The 15,437-nt window shown below is 43.2% G+C and overlaps 1 protein-coding gene and 1 long non-coding RNA gene across 7 annotated transcripts in view; both read right to left on the bottom strand.

Moving 5' to 3' along the window:
- LOC122565590 (formin-binding protein 1-like) overlaps window positions 1-15,437 on the bottom strand; it is a 30,830-nt gene that overhangs the window by 5,230 nt on the left and 10,163 nt on the right. For 5 of the 6 annotated variants that reach the window (XM_043721694.1, XM_043721695.1, XM_043721697.1 and 2 more), the window contains exons 2-4: window positions 3,067-3,182; window positions 1,147-1,197; window positions 177-483 (exon numbers count right to left, since the gene is read on the bottom strand). In XM_043721694.1, coding sequence (XP_043577629.1) covers window positions 177-483; window positions 1,147-1,197; window positions 3,067-3,182 — 474 coding nt within the window. The remainder of the gene's footprint in view (window positions 1-176; window positions 484-1,146; window positions 1,198-3,066; window positions 3,183-15,437) is intronic. The other variant, XM_043721699.1, reaches the window with a different exon arrangement.
- LOC122565606 lies at window positions 3,953-15,071 on the bottom strand. Its single transcript, XR_006316218.1, has 2 exons — window positions 14,234-15,071; window positions 3,953-14,151 (listed from the first exon to the last, which is right to left on the bottom strand). It is a non-coding gene; the product is annotated as an uncharacterized LOC122565606 (long non-coding RNA).

The following is a 15,437-nucleotide window of genomic DNA, read 5'->3' as shown; positions in this document are numbered from 1 at the left end:
GAGCATAAAATAAACCATACAGAGTTCACAGATTATTACCACGCAACTTGTATTCCTCGACAAGTATCCACGGATCGATATTCGCTTAGAGTTTTATGTTAAAAGCTACTCAGCCAAGTTAATTCGAAATTTCTCAGGTGCAAAAGGTGAAACGAGGATCAAAACCATCCACCTACTTCCGCTCTCGAGAGATTCAAATCAGCATCTGCCCTTTGATAATTTTCCACTGCTCTTTCCGCCTCGCGGAAAGCTTTCTCGTAAGCCTTCCTAGCGCGCTCCAGATTCCCAATCTGACCGGTCAGGTTCGCCATTAATCTGGCGCCTTCTTGAAGGTGCTTTTTACGGTCTTCCTTGAAATCCTTCACGAGAATATTCAATTCCCTTAACACGTTTGCCTGTAGATTCTCTGCGATTACTTCCCTCTGTCCTGCCTGATCGTTTACCTCGTTCAACTCCATTTTGAACGCTCGACATGGACTATACCTGCGGTCAAAGTTCATACATCGTCTCGTATTTAATTGTACGACGCAAGGTCATAAATCTTCTGGTTTACGTAAATGAATATGATGCAGAACGAACGGCAGCATGAAAAGAAACAAGCCTGTAAGCGCAGTAACGAGCCAGTTACTGACTACAACTTATAATGCAATCTACCCACGCCCTCAGATAAGAGATTAGCTACTGTTTTCTGTCATGCCACGCATGGAATATCAAAGGCGCTCGAGAATTTTTCTTTACTTTCAGGCGCCGCGTTTGCATTCTAATCGAAAGTCTAGGAAGCATTCGTACTCTTAAGAATTGCAAGACGTACGCGATCAGTAGCGAGATCAATCCTGACTACGAGGAATAAGTATCGAGGATTGACGTACACGAAATAACTAAGAATATAAAAAGATGGGCCGAATGCCAGATAGTAAGGTCGCTTTGGAAAAACACAGGAAATATATTCTTTACCGGATCATTTATCTCTGACTAAGAACGACCTACTAAAATATAATTTACATGCCAAGAAGAAAAGAAGAAAGATAGAAAAAGTAGGCAGAATGTATTTTACAGTAGGAATTATTTTGAAGCATTATTCATGTCGAGGAACATTACTACGGACCGTGGATCCGGTATTACGCCTCTGAGTTGGCTCATACTTACTGATAATCCTCCTCCTCCTTCTTCTTGGGTTGATAGCTCTTCACGAGACGTCTGAAATCAGAAACGAAACAAGATTGCCGATCACGTGTAATAGTCAACCCGAAGACAACGTATGAAAAAGAAACCTAACATCTCCTGCTAAGGAAATAATTTATCTTCGGTTCGTGTAGAAGATAAAAAAGAAAATCCTACGTTTAAATAACGTCGGTCCTTTTCTAGCTGTTTGTGGTTTATAAGATATTTTCAAAGGGACGCCTTTGGAACCGAGCACAGATCGTAATGTTGTTGATAGCAACGTGAAGATTAGAATCTCCATAATAGCGTAAGGAAAAAGAAATCTCGTTGAGCGTTATAAAACCGCGCGGCAAAACGATGATGAAGCTCGTGTTTCACGTAGAACAATAAAGCTGGACGTTTTCCAGAATTCCATGCTCAGATTGCGTTTAGTCATTCGTGCAGCAAGAAATAACTACGGCCGAGTCATTCTAATTTGAACACTCGGGCGACGAACGAGCGATAAATGTGTGTCGGCTACCAAATGCATTATCATCCGGAAGTTGACGTGTCCTTGATACCAGATCAACCATACGGTTTATCGGACTTCAACGTGCCGCGAAACCGGAAAACGGTTCGTGAAAACGGCCGATGATTTCTAAAATACCAAGAAACGGGAACCGTAAATTAGGAGACAAGTCCAAGTATGTACGCGCGCGTGTCGGATCGGAAAAGCTATTTTCGAGTCCGCTTGAATTCCCCTTCGTAGGTCTGGGTCACCGTTCAAAAATTGGGAAAGTTATTTTCAAGCCGATCCCCGATATCATTTGCCTAGATCCAGAGATCGTTATTCAAAAGCTTGACAGAAATACATTCCAAGTAATTCACGTTTGGATATCGAGGGTCTAGGTCGCTAGCTAAGAAAGAGTCGATAAAGCTACTTTGGACACAAGTGAACTCTTTTACGTTCGAATTACTGAGATAGAAGAAAAGGGACTTGACAAGCTATTTCTGTCTTACGATTCTCGGGCTCTTTTTTCTAGATCTGGGTTAGTATCCGATAATTCGTCGTACATTGCACCGAACTTCTCTAACTAACCGAGAAACTCGAAGAAATTAAGTGCGCTAGATTTAAAGAATATAACCGTATTTTGCAGAGTGTTCGGAATGCTTTTAATGAAAATCAACGGTGCATCGAGGGAAACTGCCACGCGGTAAAACGGTACTCCATTTGTACGAGTAACACGAGCATGTATCGTAGAAATTACGGCGCATTAAGGCGAGGAACGTGCCCGTGATAATTTATATGCAGTGGAACGAACGTGCCTTGGATAGATGTGTGACGAGCACGCGGAATCATTCTCTACACTTCATATGCGTCAACTGATTAAGGGACACCGATAACACGTTCCTGGCAATTAAACCCTGCCAAATTCAAAAGAAATCACGCTACCTCCGTAGCTAAATTCCAATCGTTTCTTCTTAAAAAATGCGACAGATAACCTTAGGTTTATTAGCCGATACTTTGTTTTGTTATTAAGTTATTTTTTATTAAATCAGGTGCATGTTATATAAACCAGTTTATATTATACCGGTAGAGAGGAGAAAATAAGCTGCTTTTGAGACACCAGATAGAACAAAAGTGTGCAACAGTAGACGGCATTCACGGAACAAACAAGGGGTCCCTTTAATACAATATTACTGACTACATCTTGTGTCCGTGAACTCATGGGGTGCGTGAGACACGCTCATTATACAGGATGTCCTATTGAAATCGTTAACCTCGGATACTGCCCCCTTTGTTAATTTATGTAGAAAAAGAGTGGCGTGCATCTCGGCTAAACAAAAACACCCACCAACGATAAATCTCGCGAGAAATCTATGCACGTCGAAAAAACGCTTCTAATACGCACAAGTATTTCTTACCTGAGTTTAGCAGCATATTCCACCTCGATAGCGCATCGGTCACGAATGAAATGGCCATACCTTTCCAGGAACTCTATCCCTTTCTGCGTGTGCAGGGACAGATTCTCGTACTGGTCCTGCAGTAAACAAAAACACACACACACACAATCAGTTGACGTAGTTTGGAAGCTCGATGAGATTGTCAAACGTAATTGGAAAGAACAAAACTATATAGATTTTAATATTTGGCAGAATGATGGAAGAGCGAATTCGCCTGAAAAATTCCTGTGGAGCTATAACGAGCTGAAGAATGGCGAGATGATTTATGCCACGTGGAAATTTGGCACACGTGGCAAGAATCTACGTTGAACGTGTAACGTCTTTACGAGTGTGCGGTGTCTAGGATACGAAGATAAGGAACGAATGTGAGGATACACAGGAGCTAGTTGGGAAAATTTGATTTCCTTATTTCATGTCATTTTATATCGTTGTTCTATTTCGTAAAACATTATTTTTATCGTTACATGACCGATATTTCTGATCCCTCGTTTAAAATACATCCTATATATATTTCAAGCAAACAATTTATCTTTCTTGCGAAATTAATATCAATTTGTTATCAGAGCGATAAAAAATACACTTCCAAAAGCTGTCGTAAAAAATTTACAGACAAAAATTTGATATTAAATCGCGATCGTACCAAAGCTCAATTTTTGTTCATCGATTGTCCCGAAACTTCTGTTTCTCAAGGGACAGTGGATCGAACGACGAAGCATGGCTTCTTAAAATTTCTTCCGAGGCGTTCGAAAAAGCTGCCACAACTCGTTGCTCGAGCCGATGCATCGACCATGGCGTTCCAATGATCTTAGGTGATAGGTCGTGATAGTGATAGGAAGAAACACTTGAGTATATTTAACAATATATATATATATTTATTATGATATATTCTATATGTACACTTTGCGTAGAACTCGCGATTACTATTAGCGGTTCGTGATTACAAGTTCGACTTCTGGTCGATGCGTTTTGATGCGCGTTACAAGTTCGGACGATGATTGCTTAAGATGCCGAGGAACTCTGATCAATTATTGCGAACTACCGAATATTGACTCGGACCGATGTGTAACGACTCTAACTGACTGTAACGACTGACTTTCCGTCACGATGACGCTGCAGAGGAAAACTATGATGCGATCTAAGGATGCGAGATCATCGGATCCGTCGAGGAAAGCTTTGGTTCGGAAGGTGAGGGAAATGGACGTGGCTGTTAATGGCTAATTTTGTGTCGGTGGTTGGAAAAGGATGCTAACTGCCCTTGAGAGAAAGTTGCTAGCGGGAAGCATCGTACGTTAGAAAATCGGATTTCTCGTATCTTGCCGTAGTCGGTGATAGATTTGTCCCTTTGGAGAATCTTAGTTAAATAAATCCCAAGATTTACGGGATTTTTACGGGTCCTTAGGCTGGCTGAAAATATTCTGTGAGGATGTATCGACAATCATCTTATCCGAAGAATAGGGTTTTTGTGTAGCGAGCCACGAGCAGAAACTGTTGGAAAGTTTACTGTCGAGTGCCGCTGCAGATCGGAACATTTCTCCACGGCTCGACGTCGTCTGCCAACAGCAAAGGGAGAAAGAGAGAATTTTTCTTCGCAGGGATATGGTCGAACGGCGGCAGTGTGCACGCTAGACAGTGCTCCGTGTGTATGTCTTCATTACGGTCGACGGCTGAGAAAACCTCCTGACACACATACACGCATTGCCCTCCTCAGGACAATGAGGGATTTCGCAAGTCTGCCGGTGGAAAGATTTCTGACCGTTTAGCGGCTCGGCACGAAAAGTGAAACTGGACTCTGCTTGCCATTGCCGCAACGTACACCCGCGATTCCAACTGGTCGGGCACCACCAGGCCAGGGACCCATAGGTTCTGACCGTTTTATCGGACTTATGAATCGCAACAGTACCGCTACCGTACAGCCTCGACCAGCTCTTTCTTCCGCCGACGAATTTTCATTCACATTTTGAACGAGCCTCGTGAATGGAAAGCGCACGTATTACGTAGACTCGCGATGATCAATGCGAACGACGAAAGAAATATGTACAACGAGATCGTAAATCGTATTATTCGAGATGTTGTATAGCGCCACCTATAAAGGATATCCAGATTGAATATCCTATTTTACGCGTTTCAACGAGTATCTAAACGTAAATTCGGTACCGTCGTAACTCTAACGTTTATGCCGGACACTCGAAACACGTAACTTCGATTTTACGACCCCTTCTTTTACCGGCTACACGCAAGAAGCCTCATCAATCGAAAGTTTAATTCATTCACGTAGAGAGGAAGGTACCGGGTTCCATACCGTGGAATATCGTGTTCTCTTCTGAAAAGTATTCGCTTCGCGTGATGACCCGAAACCGATTAAACCGCATAGCGCCACAGCACCGAGAATTCCTCAAGGTTCTGGGAACATGAAAGAAAACGACATTCGCCGTAGCGCACCGAGTTACGGAATGGAAGCTTTATCGTTCAAGGACGATCCTGTCTTTCAACACTTACGCTAGTCGCGGCATAAGGACAGATCGAGCTGTACGGTGCACGGCGGCAACGTTTACTCCGTTCGTGTTCGGAGAAAGAGAGTGGAAAAGAGCGGAAGGGACGGGAGGGAAGCCCGATCGAGTCGCCTATGCTCCGGCATTCGAAACGCGTTACTTTCATTTCCAACAAGTAGCCATTCAAGGGCCACGCACAGATCGTAAGACGCGCGTCTACGTGTGCAGACATCGACGATCGGCAGCTCTTTCCTTTTTCGAGATCCACCTCGAACCAGTTGCATAAAAGGACAAAAAAAGGAAAGAAACGAACAAGATCTCGTGACGCATCGATGTCACACGTCCAGGATGTACACGTCTGGCTGGTGTACATGCATTAAAGTTGATTAAAGTAATTAACTGACATCGTGTTGATGGTGACAAGATATGGAAAATACAGGTAGAGGAAAACCGCGAGTCATCAAATCATACGTTTCACGCAATTAATCGATGTTAAACGTGTCACGATATGTAATAGAATACATCGTAAAAAGATTGGATCGTGAGCATGTTTTTAATCGTTCGATGTATAACAGAAACTATATTTAACGGTATAACAGAAATAACGCAGTAATGACTTAACTCTACGATCAACACGACTCGATTCTTTTAAAACCTTGAACTCTTTAACAATTCACATTGGACTCTGCTTCTCAGTCGTACCGTACATGCTTCGTGATTTCACGCGCACAGCAAACGTTCTTCCAACGAGCGGTCGTACCTGCACGTGTATTCTACGAATCTAGTATAAACATTCTTACTCTCACGACGTGGTTATGGTTGAAGTCGCGTCGCTTTTCAATATATCGCACGGACTAGATTCGAACAGGATCAGTTTATATTCTAAAATGCTACTCTACGTAAATGTTTATTCCGTCGTGTCAACCATCGTTTCAGCCCGCCCATAACACCTAAGATGTTAACCAAAGTACATATACAATGTAAAGTTACAAAGTGGCGGAGGAAGAGACAAAGTCTTTGCGCTATTGATTCGAGACTTGTTTTGTCGTCGTAAACAGGAATATCCAGGAGACCAAGCTAATCGTAGCAGGTATAACATGATACGTGTACCGAGTAGCTATACAGACGAGCGGTGATACGATACTGTATCTGGTACCGAACACGCTTGAATCAGATACCTAACAATAAGTCATATGTCGTAGACTCGATCGTAGAGATTCACCAATAATTTACCAGGTATTACGCCAGGTAAAACATAATTTTCCCGAATCGCTCGCGACTTTCTCATTGTGATAACTGTACGCGATCGACGTCGTAACCGGGGCAATTTGCAACTAAATAACGGAGAACTAGTAACGCAGGTGATAGTCGAACTCGGACTTTCGAACGTACAGGAACAGAAAAACCTATCATTTTATCCTTTTCCCCGTCGATTCGCGCCACTTCGCTCTATCTCGACCAGCGACTGATTTTATTTTCACGCCGCACCGCCTCCGATATCGGCGGTCTAATTATAATTATCGAACTAAGCCTCGTCGTTTATTGGGGAAAAACACGAATATTACGCAAATCGGTTCAAGCGGAATACCTTACGTTCACAACAGGATATTGCTTCGATCGAGAGATACAAAGAGCGACTGAGTAGCCATATTAAATATATACGAGCAGATCGTAGAAGAATTTATACATCTATCGCTCCGGATCTATTTAGCTTTAGACAACTCGACATGTTTGAAATTAGTCGACTAATTACGCTTGACTTGAAAATAAAATCAACTTTCTATATAACTATCGTTTCAAATAAAATTATTCTCAGCTCGCAGGACACAGGAGAGCGAACACTCCGTAAAATCGCTGGAACAGCGTACAACCAATTCGGTTGATCGAAGAGTTTCATCAATACGGTTCAAGTTGTTCGATTTTCATTCGGTAGGACGCGAATGAAATTATAGCCCATTATCTAGAATCGATTTTCAGCGAGCAAAGCCTCCCCACGATGTATACGCACGGTTGTACACCGGCGAAGCGGCTTGAGCCGAGTTTCCCCACGACCAATCCTGCGTTTTCTGTACCGCAGGTCGATAGATGAAAAACGTGCACCGCCATGTCCGGCCGCTCTATGACTCACCCCTCAGGTCCGATCTTTTTCAAAGACAAGCACTTGCAACGTCGACCTAACCTTGCCAAACGTGGACTATCCAGATCGGTTAGACGATCCCCTGAAAATAAATTCGGCCTTTCCGTTATGAACGTGTATGGCAGTTGCCTTTATCCAATCATCGCTCTACCTGCCTCTATCTTCTTGCTTTTACGATATCTTCAGGCTTCGAGTTTCGGCCTGTCGAACTGGTCCCCGATATTCGGGACACCTTCGACTGCCTTCGACCACGGCATCTACAGACGCGTTTCTTTCTTTCTTTCCTTTTTAGCAATTCTTTCCGACTTGGAAGTCGTTAAGAAAGATTTCTGGGAGGCAATCACGTTTCTTCCCTACCGCAAGAGCAAGGCATAATTCCGATTCTTGTCTACCATATTCTATACAAATATCCTTGCTCGTTAGAACCGGTTTATCATGCAACTTCAAAGACTTTAATTGAACAGAGTAAGAAATAAAAGACGTTAAGAAGGTAGTTTCTAAAACTTTCCAGAAAATTACGGCGTACAAAGACAAACCGTGAAACGTGCAAGTCAGAGAGTAGATCGGAGAGTCGCATAGCCCAGTGGGCAGTCTTTGATTAACTAAAATTTCTTTTCGTTGCGGTGAAATGGGGACGCGATCGCGTCGAGGGCACCGAAAGTACGCGGCTCGCCGAAAGACCGGTTGAAAAAGTTTCCAGGAGCAGGTCGGTGTTAATTAATTCGGCGAGAGCGAGCTGAAAAAGCGTTGTTCGCCGTGAGACAGTGGGAAAAGTGGGGAAGACGAGCATCGTGGAAAATCGATATTCCAGCTCGGACACGCGTTATCGTAATTCAAAAAATAAAGGAACAAAAGTTAGAAAATATTTCCTGTTATAAAAATTGTTTGGAAACCAGAGACACGTGCAAGATAAAGCGAGAACGAAACGCTGCAGGACTCGAACAAGTGTGTATTATGAGTCATGAAATCGCGCTGGGGTGCTTTCGTACCCTCCACCACCCTATTGATCCTGCATTTCTCTGTATATACTCACGCAACTTCAAAGAGCAACAGAGAGGGCCAGGGAAACGAGGGCGATGGAAAAAGGATAGGGGTGACAAGCAGACAGACAGCGAGGAACAGACAGAGAAATTTGTCGCGCGACAAACACGAGTACGCCCACGATACTACTCCAATAGGTATATATACGTTTGAACATAGGAGGAAACGAACAGGATCGTCGATACGACGAGAGATCATCGACGAACGAGACGATCGAGTACGATGATTTAAAGTTTAGATGGAGTTTTCGAGTACTATACGCCGTGGGACGTCGGTCAAATATTGACGAAGAGCAATCGAGGATTATATAAATAGGGCGTGGCTCCGAGGCGAGACAAAATGTTTCGCTACACCCTGTCTCACGATGTCTGACAGTTCGAAAAAAACATACTGGTCTCGCCAACTTTGCAAATAGAAATCTCAGTTTTGAACTACACAACCTACTATCTACTCTACCAGCGACAATAAAATGCGATAGCAAATAGAATTAGTTTCGTGCTTGAACTGCCCAGCCAGAAATGTGCAGTCACACTGACAAACGAACAGAAGAAAACGAACCAAAGGAAAACAATACAACGTGGTCAGCGAAGACGAACAGATGCGAATAGCCCGCTAACGTACTCTTGTTCTTTGGTAAAGGTAGATACGGATACCCCGCACTTTCGTCTATGTTCGTAACACGTCGTTCGTGTGTACTAACGAGTAACCAGTGAAACACGAGAGCACGGTGGCTGCATTTAATAAGCAGACGGAACGTTGAACCAACAGCGAGCGTACGTACGCGTCTAGTGTCGTTGGCTCGTGCGGTGCATACGGGTGCATGCAACATGTTCAAGGTGGTGCATACTTAGTTAGATGCGCCTGTGCGCGCAAGCATACGTACACACGCGTAACGAGAATAAAAAAAAGAAAAGAAGAAGAAAAGAAAGGAGAAGCATAGAAAAGACTAATTGCTAAGGTAGTCGCAAGAGCCGTTGACGGATACACGATACGAGGCTGTTGCATGATAGAAACGCCGAGAATGCGCCGTTGTCTTTAATGCAATCCAGCGTGAATAATCTGCACAGAGATGCACGCTACTCTGTGCGTTCGGATGTCTCGCGAAAATAGCATGCTTGACTCCGGCACACAGAGGAGTGTGGTTCTCGGCCGTTTGCAACCAAGTAGACTTCAAATTCACATTCAGTTTTCACAGTGTTCCAAAGAGTACAAGTTCGGAACGCTACAGTTCCCCACCCTAGGAGATCGTTCGCTTTCGCGAAACGGGACAGGGCCTTCTCGACGACGCGAAAAAATACTCCAGAATTAGGTACCCTTGAATCTCTCCTTTGAAACGCCGTACGGGGAACGAGAGCGAGTGCACTCGTCGCTCAAACGCCGAAATTCAAACGACTTTCCTTCCCTCCCGGCCTTTCTCTCTTGTGTGACCTTCCGAGGACGTACGACGTCGTTCCTCCGCGCCAGCCTAGCGATCGTTCGCTACTCCGCTCGAATGACGCGCGCGTAAGTTCCATACTCGATTTTCCAAGGCTGACTCCTAGCCACGGACTTTTCACACGTTTTTTCCAGCACTGACAGATCCCTGCTCTTGAGCTTTTAATAGACGCCATAAATCGTTCGCGTCCGTACAAGTGCTCGCTTGATCGAAGACGAATCGTCCCGGTCGCCAAAGATAAATCGCGCTCGCACGATTTTCTAATTAAACCTCGTGTCAATTGGCCGGCTCTTACAACGCCGCGTTTATTTCAGCCTTATCGGTATCCATAAGACACCGTTATGCAACTTGTGCTCGCCTAAGTCGATCGTATCTCTCGAATGGCGATAAAAAAATCTTCAACGACGACGTACTTATCGAATAAAGCCTCGCGCGAGTTTTGCTCGAAATCGTATCGTAGTACGCGAGAAACGGATCCGGCGTGATAGAGGATCGAGAATACTCGCACAGTCGCAAATTCTCAGGAATGTTGCCCTAGGTCGTACTATCGCGGATCGTACACGCTGACGGTGTAATGGGTAAACTCGTCCTCTGGTGAGAGACGAATGATGCGGATTACGGAACAAAGAGCTTCAATCGCGACTCATCGTCGGTCAACGAGAAAGTCGCGTGGTCCGACTGACGCCTTTTATCGCTCGTCCATAGACGGAGATGGTTTACGAAGCGACAGAAGATCAAACGGTTATCAAAACAATGCGACGCTTTGTCGAAGCTTTTACTTTACGCGATCTTATCGATCCATCTTAATTCCAAGAGCGAGGAACGCCCACGCATGGTACAAACATCATAGTTATTTCACAGTATCCTATCTATAAATCGAATCGTGGATCAAAGATGGGTACGTACAATGTCTCGTACGACGTCCAATTATGCCATCGATTCGGTGATTTTACCAGAGTACTATGCGTTTAAATAAACTTTCTCTTTCCAGTTACATATCTATACCTTTCCTTGATATTCAACGAAATACTTCTATTATTCTTTTGCGTTACGTGTAGCAGTAACCAGTATACGTATAACGTAAAAGAAGACTAAAGACTCATTTTTTCCGATCGGGTACCGGCCACGGGATTAGCTTCCACGAATTCATTCCTCTTTTTGTAGCTCAATAAATCGACAGATCCGACTTCTCGTTTCTCCTTCGTAACCAGTACGTGCCATTAACTAAACGCAGAAATGCGTAAAGATCGATTGAATAATAGAAAACCTGTATCTCGAGCGGGGCAACAACTTTCCTTGCAGAGATTCTGCGCAGGCCACGATGCGTTTCATATGCGTGATATACATTTCAGCCTGTCAATGATCATTGTCGTGCTAACTGGCCTATCGTGATCTCTGTTATACCAAAGGACAGACGTAATTATCCGACGGATCATAGTTTGCTAATATTTTTCTTCCTGCGGTTAAGGTCAAAGACCTTGCGTCCCACGACGATCAAGTCCATTCATCTTCCTCGACGATTAAGGTAAACCTCGTACGATCGCCAACTACGAAATATCTGCATTGTTGAGCTCGAAACGAAGCCCGTGAGCGTTCAATTCGTCGCGTTAATCCCCGGGGGAAAATAGGTCGAGCGATACATCGTGCCAATAGGCCACCGTTTATCTGTACCTGAAATTATTCCTACGGCGTATCGCGATTTCCTGATTATTCGCCAGCCTTAGACAGAGTTATCGGCAATCCGCATAATGACCGGTGTGCCAAGTAGTTTATTTATAGGCATTCGACGTAGTCGGTAACCACGAACGGCGTAAACACTTCACAGAGAAGAAACACTTCACAGAGAAGTAACTGTGGGACGTCAGAGCTTATTGATCGTGGCAACTAATACTATCTGGCAGTCGCCTTGCATTTCGTTACGCAAAAACAGAAACGTTTCATTGGGAGTATCGAGCGTATTTCCGTTTTTCAAGGCGAAGAAGCTTCGAAAATGTTCGTTGTTTTGTATTTTATATACACTTTGTTTATAATTATTGCGAACAAGATGTTTATCGTAAATAAACGAGGTCGCATGTCGAATTAAACTTCGCGTTTGAATTTCTTCCAAAGAAATGTTTATATTTATCAAGAAGCAAGCTTCAACTATTTGATCCAACGAAGGATCTTATAGTACAGTATGCTCGTTCACGAATATCCCAGACATTTTCAGATCTATTAAAAATTCACATCGATACACTAGAAAGAATAAAGATCGGACTTGTACTTTACACCCTGAGAAATAAAGTTAATCTGATCGAACTCAATGAGTAAGTGATTTCAAGTACCGCTCGATTAATTCCATGAAAATGATAATATATTACAGTTTTTGATATCTCACGCGAGCCAGACCAGTCATCTAGATTGGAACTAGTCGCCTACCGGCTATCTTTCTCGTTTCCGCAGCGCGCTGGTCGGAAAATAGAATATGTAATTCTATTTCACAACGATCCCCTGATCGAAGACAATAGTCGTTCCCGTGGGTTACAAGGTTCGCGATGGAAAACGCTTGAAACGGAAAGGGATTCGAAGAAGCGGAAGAGAAGCGCGCTCAATTGTTCTTTGAAGAAAAAGGCTGGCTGCGTGGATGAGCCAAGGGGCCATACCCTACCCCGGAGCAGGTTAAGAGTTCTCTTCCTTCGGCGACAATGCTACCGACGCCGCGACGCGACGACACGTTCCACGTGTCTCGTCTACGCCTTTTCAAGCTAGACACAAGCTCGAGTGCCAGCGGCTACTTGAAGCGTGTACAATCGTAACTATGCAACGCGAATTAATTAGCACGGAATCACCGGAACATTTCGTTACTATCGTTGGATGCGGTCAATGACTCGGCAGACCTTCGCACTGTTTTTTCTCCCTCTCCAGATAATACGAGCAGTGGCTCGCGCACTCTGTCATTCAGGCTCATTGCTTTTTTCCACTCTCTACTTTGTTTACCTCTCTCTCTCTTTCTCTCTTCCTCTCTATTCAACTATGACCGGTATTGTCGTGGAGTGGACACGTTCTCGTATCGCCATGGCCATTTTAATGGAAAAACGAGCACGCTTTTCGCGTCCATACGTTTCGAGTTGACGCGCGATCTTTCGATGAATCGTGAACATCCCGCTGTGCATTTAGAAAAGGCACAGATCAGAGATAAGAAGAACAAAAATAAGAGAATTGATGCTTTCGTATCGTATTTATGCACGTATTCTCTCGATAACGAGTATTTATACTTTTATCGGATGAGTAATGCGTTTTCAGGATTTTGTACTCGGTGATAGCATGTCTGATCAAAAGCGTATTAATGCTCTTGGATAATTGAGCTTCTGCGGCCTTTGCAGCTTTTGGTGGAAACAGAAAAGGAAGAATCGACAACGAGGGTGAAATAATTATGCATCACCGAAATTTAAATACAAATCCATTGAGAATCGTCAAAGTACGCGATTACTGGCAGCTTTCATACTTATAGAATGCAGAGGTCTCCTGACGATATTTAAATAAAATTAAAGAAGTACAGAGCGTTTGCTTTCGTCGAATGGGGCGTAAACGAAATGTTTGCGGCATACTGCTCGTTAAGTATTTTCCTGTTCGAGAGGACGAAATCCCTGTTCTCGAAAGTCTTAACAAGGACCCTTGGAAACTCTCCTCTCCTCTTGAACACGGCTTCATCACCGGCAACGGGGTCGTGGTCTTGTTATCTCGAGTCAATGCAATTCGTGCACAACATTGATTCATCCGATGTTATCCGTTTTGTTCTGTCCCAGGGACTGAATGCAGCAACATGACATTATACCACGTAGGAGACTCGAGCACCTGTGAGTCTTCAGATAGCCGATATGATTTGTAACTGCTTCACCACCACTGAAGCGAAGACCACCGGAGACTCCGAAGAGCATCAGGAGTATCTCTGAGCAAAGGTAGCCCTAAGAATTTGAGAGAAAATAAAAATAGTAGCAGGGGAGAATCGTGCAGTACCAGCCGGCATACAGTACCGATCATAATTACTTCTAACTTTTCTCACGTGCACTTTTATTCGCATAAACGAATTTTTCCATATTCCATGTTCCAAGTGTTAAGAATTAATTGATATTTCATTTCTCGGGTAAGTAGATGTTCTTTTTCTATTGTGTATACCATCATATCTAGCCTATTAAGTGTAATTCCAGCGCCAGTTTTACAATTTTCTTTGTATATCATATATGTCATAGTCTGAAACGTTTCCATGAGTTTGTCGTTCACAGCCGACTATCCAACTATCGTCCAGTACCAACCGATCAGCCATCGACCGGTACAAACCAAACCTTTTTCATCTGCAAGTTCAATCTGTTGGCAACTGATAGTAAATTAGAAAACGTTCGTTTGAACCTTCTTCTGTCTTTCCTCGCAGAAAAATGTCCGAAACTCCAAAGCAGAAAAGAGGAAATTGGATAGAGGGAATATGGATGCGACTTTAAAGCTATTCCTCGAAAATGAGATGACTCGGGTACAGGTCGTAGAGATTTTCAATGTTCCAAAAACGACGAACGCGACGGCTGCTCACGCGTCGAATGCACAGACAAAGAAAACATCAGTTACTTTGCTTGCGATATGTTTGAAAATAAAATTTGAGTAAAAATGTGTGTCCTAATATTCACATATTCTTTTTAACATCATTAAGCATTTAGGCTGAAAAATCTATTAATTGAACAATTTGTCGGTACTGGACGATAATTTTTCGTTTCCTACAAATTTCGACATTTTCACGAAATTAAGTTCCATTTGTGCTACAAGCTCATTTTCTAAGTTTTGATTTTTATCCACTCTAGCCCAAGATATAACAAAAAAACAAAGAATTCAACACTCTCTATACAGCCACATGCTATTCATTATTTAAAATATATATCTCTGTTATTAAACATCGAGTAATTATCACTCACTCAAGTCTGTTTGACTTGACTTTTACGATCAATATTGCAAAGATAAAAAAGAAACGTATCTCCAACTATCCCCGCAATCGTAGGATTCACAAAATTACACGTATCAGGGCACATTTTGTCGTATACCAAAGAAGCGGAAGCAAATGGAGCGCTGTTGAAGCAACAGAATCCAACTAGAACTAGATAAAAGCCTGGTAAGCGTGGGCTTTTTTATCATTTGGGCAGTCTACTTTCTTTTTCATAAAGTTGCATATGTAACAGAATACGCGTCTTTGATTTCTCTCATAACTTTA

Source organism: Bombus pyrosoma, linkage group LG3, assembly GCF_014825855.1.
Source record: "Bombus pyrosoma isolate SC7728 linkage group LG3, ASM1482585v1, whole genome shotgun sequence".
NCBI lineage: Eukaryota > Metazoa > Arthropoda > Insecta > Hymenoptera > Apidae > Bombus > Bombus pyrosoma.
The sequence above is the reverse complement of the archived record's forward strand: the minus strand, read 5'-3'. Positions and strand labels throughout refer to the sequence as shown.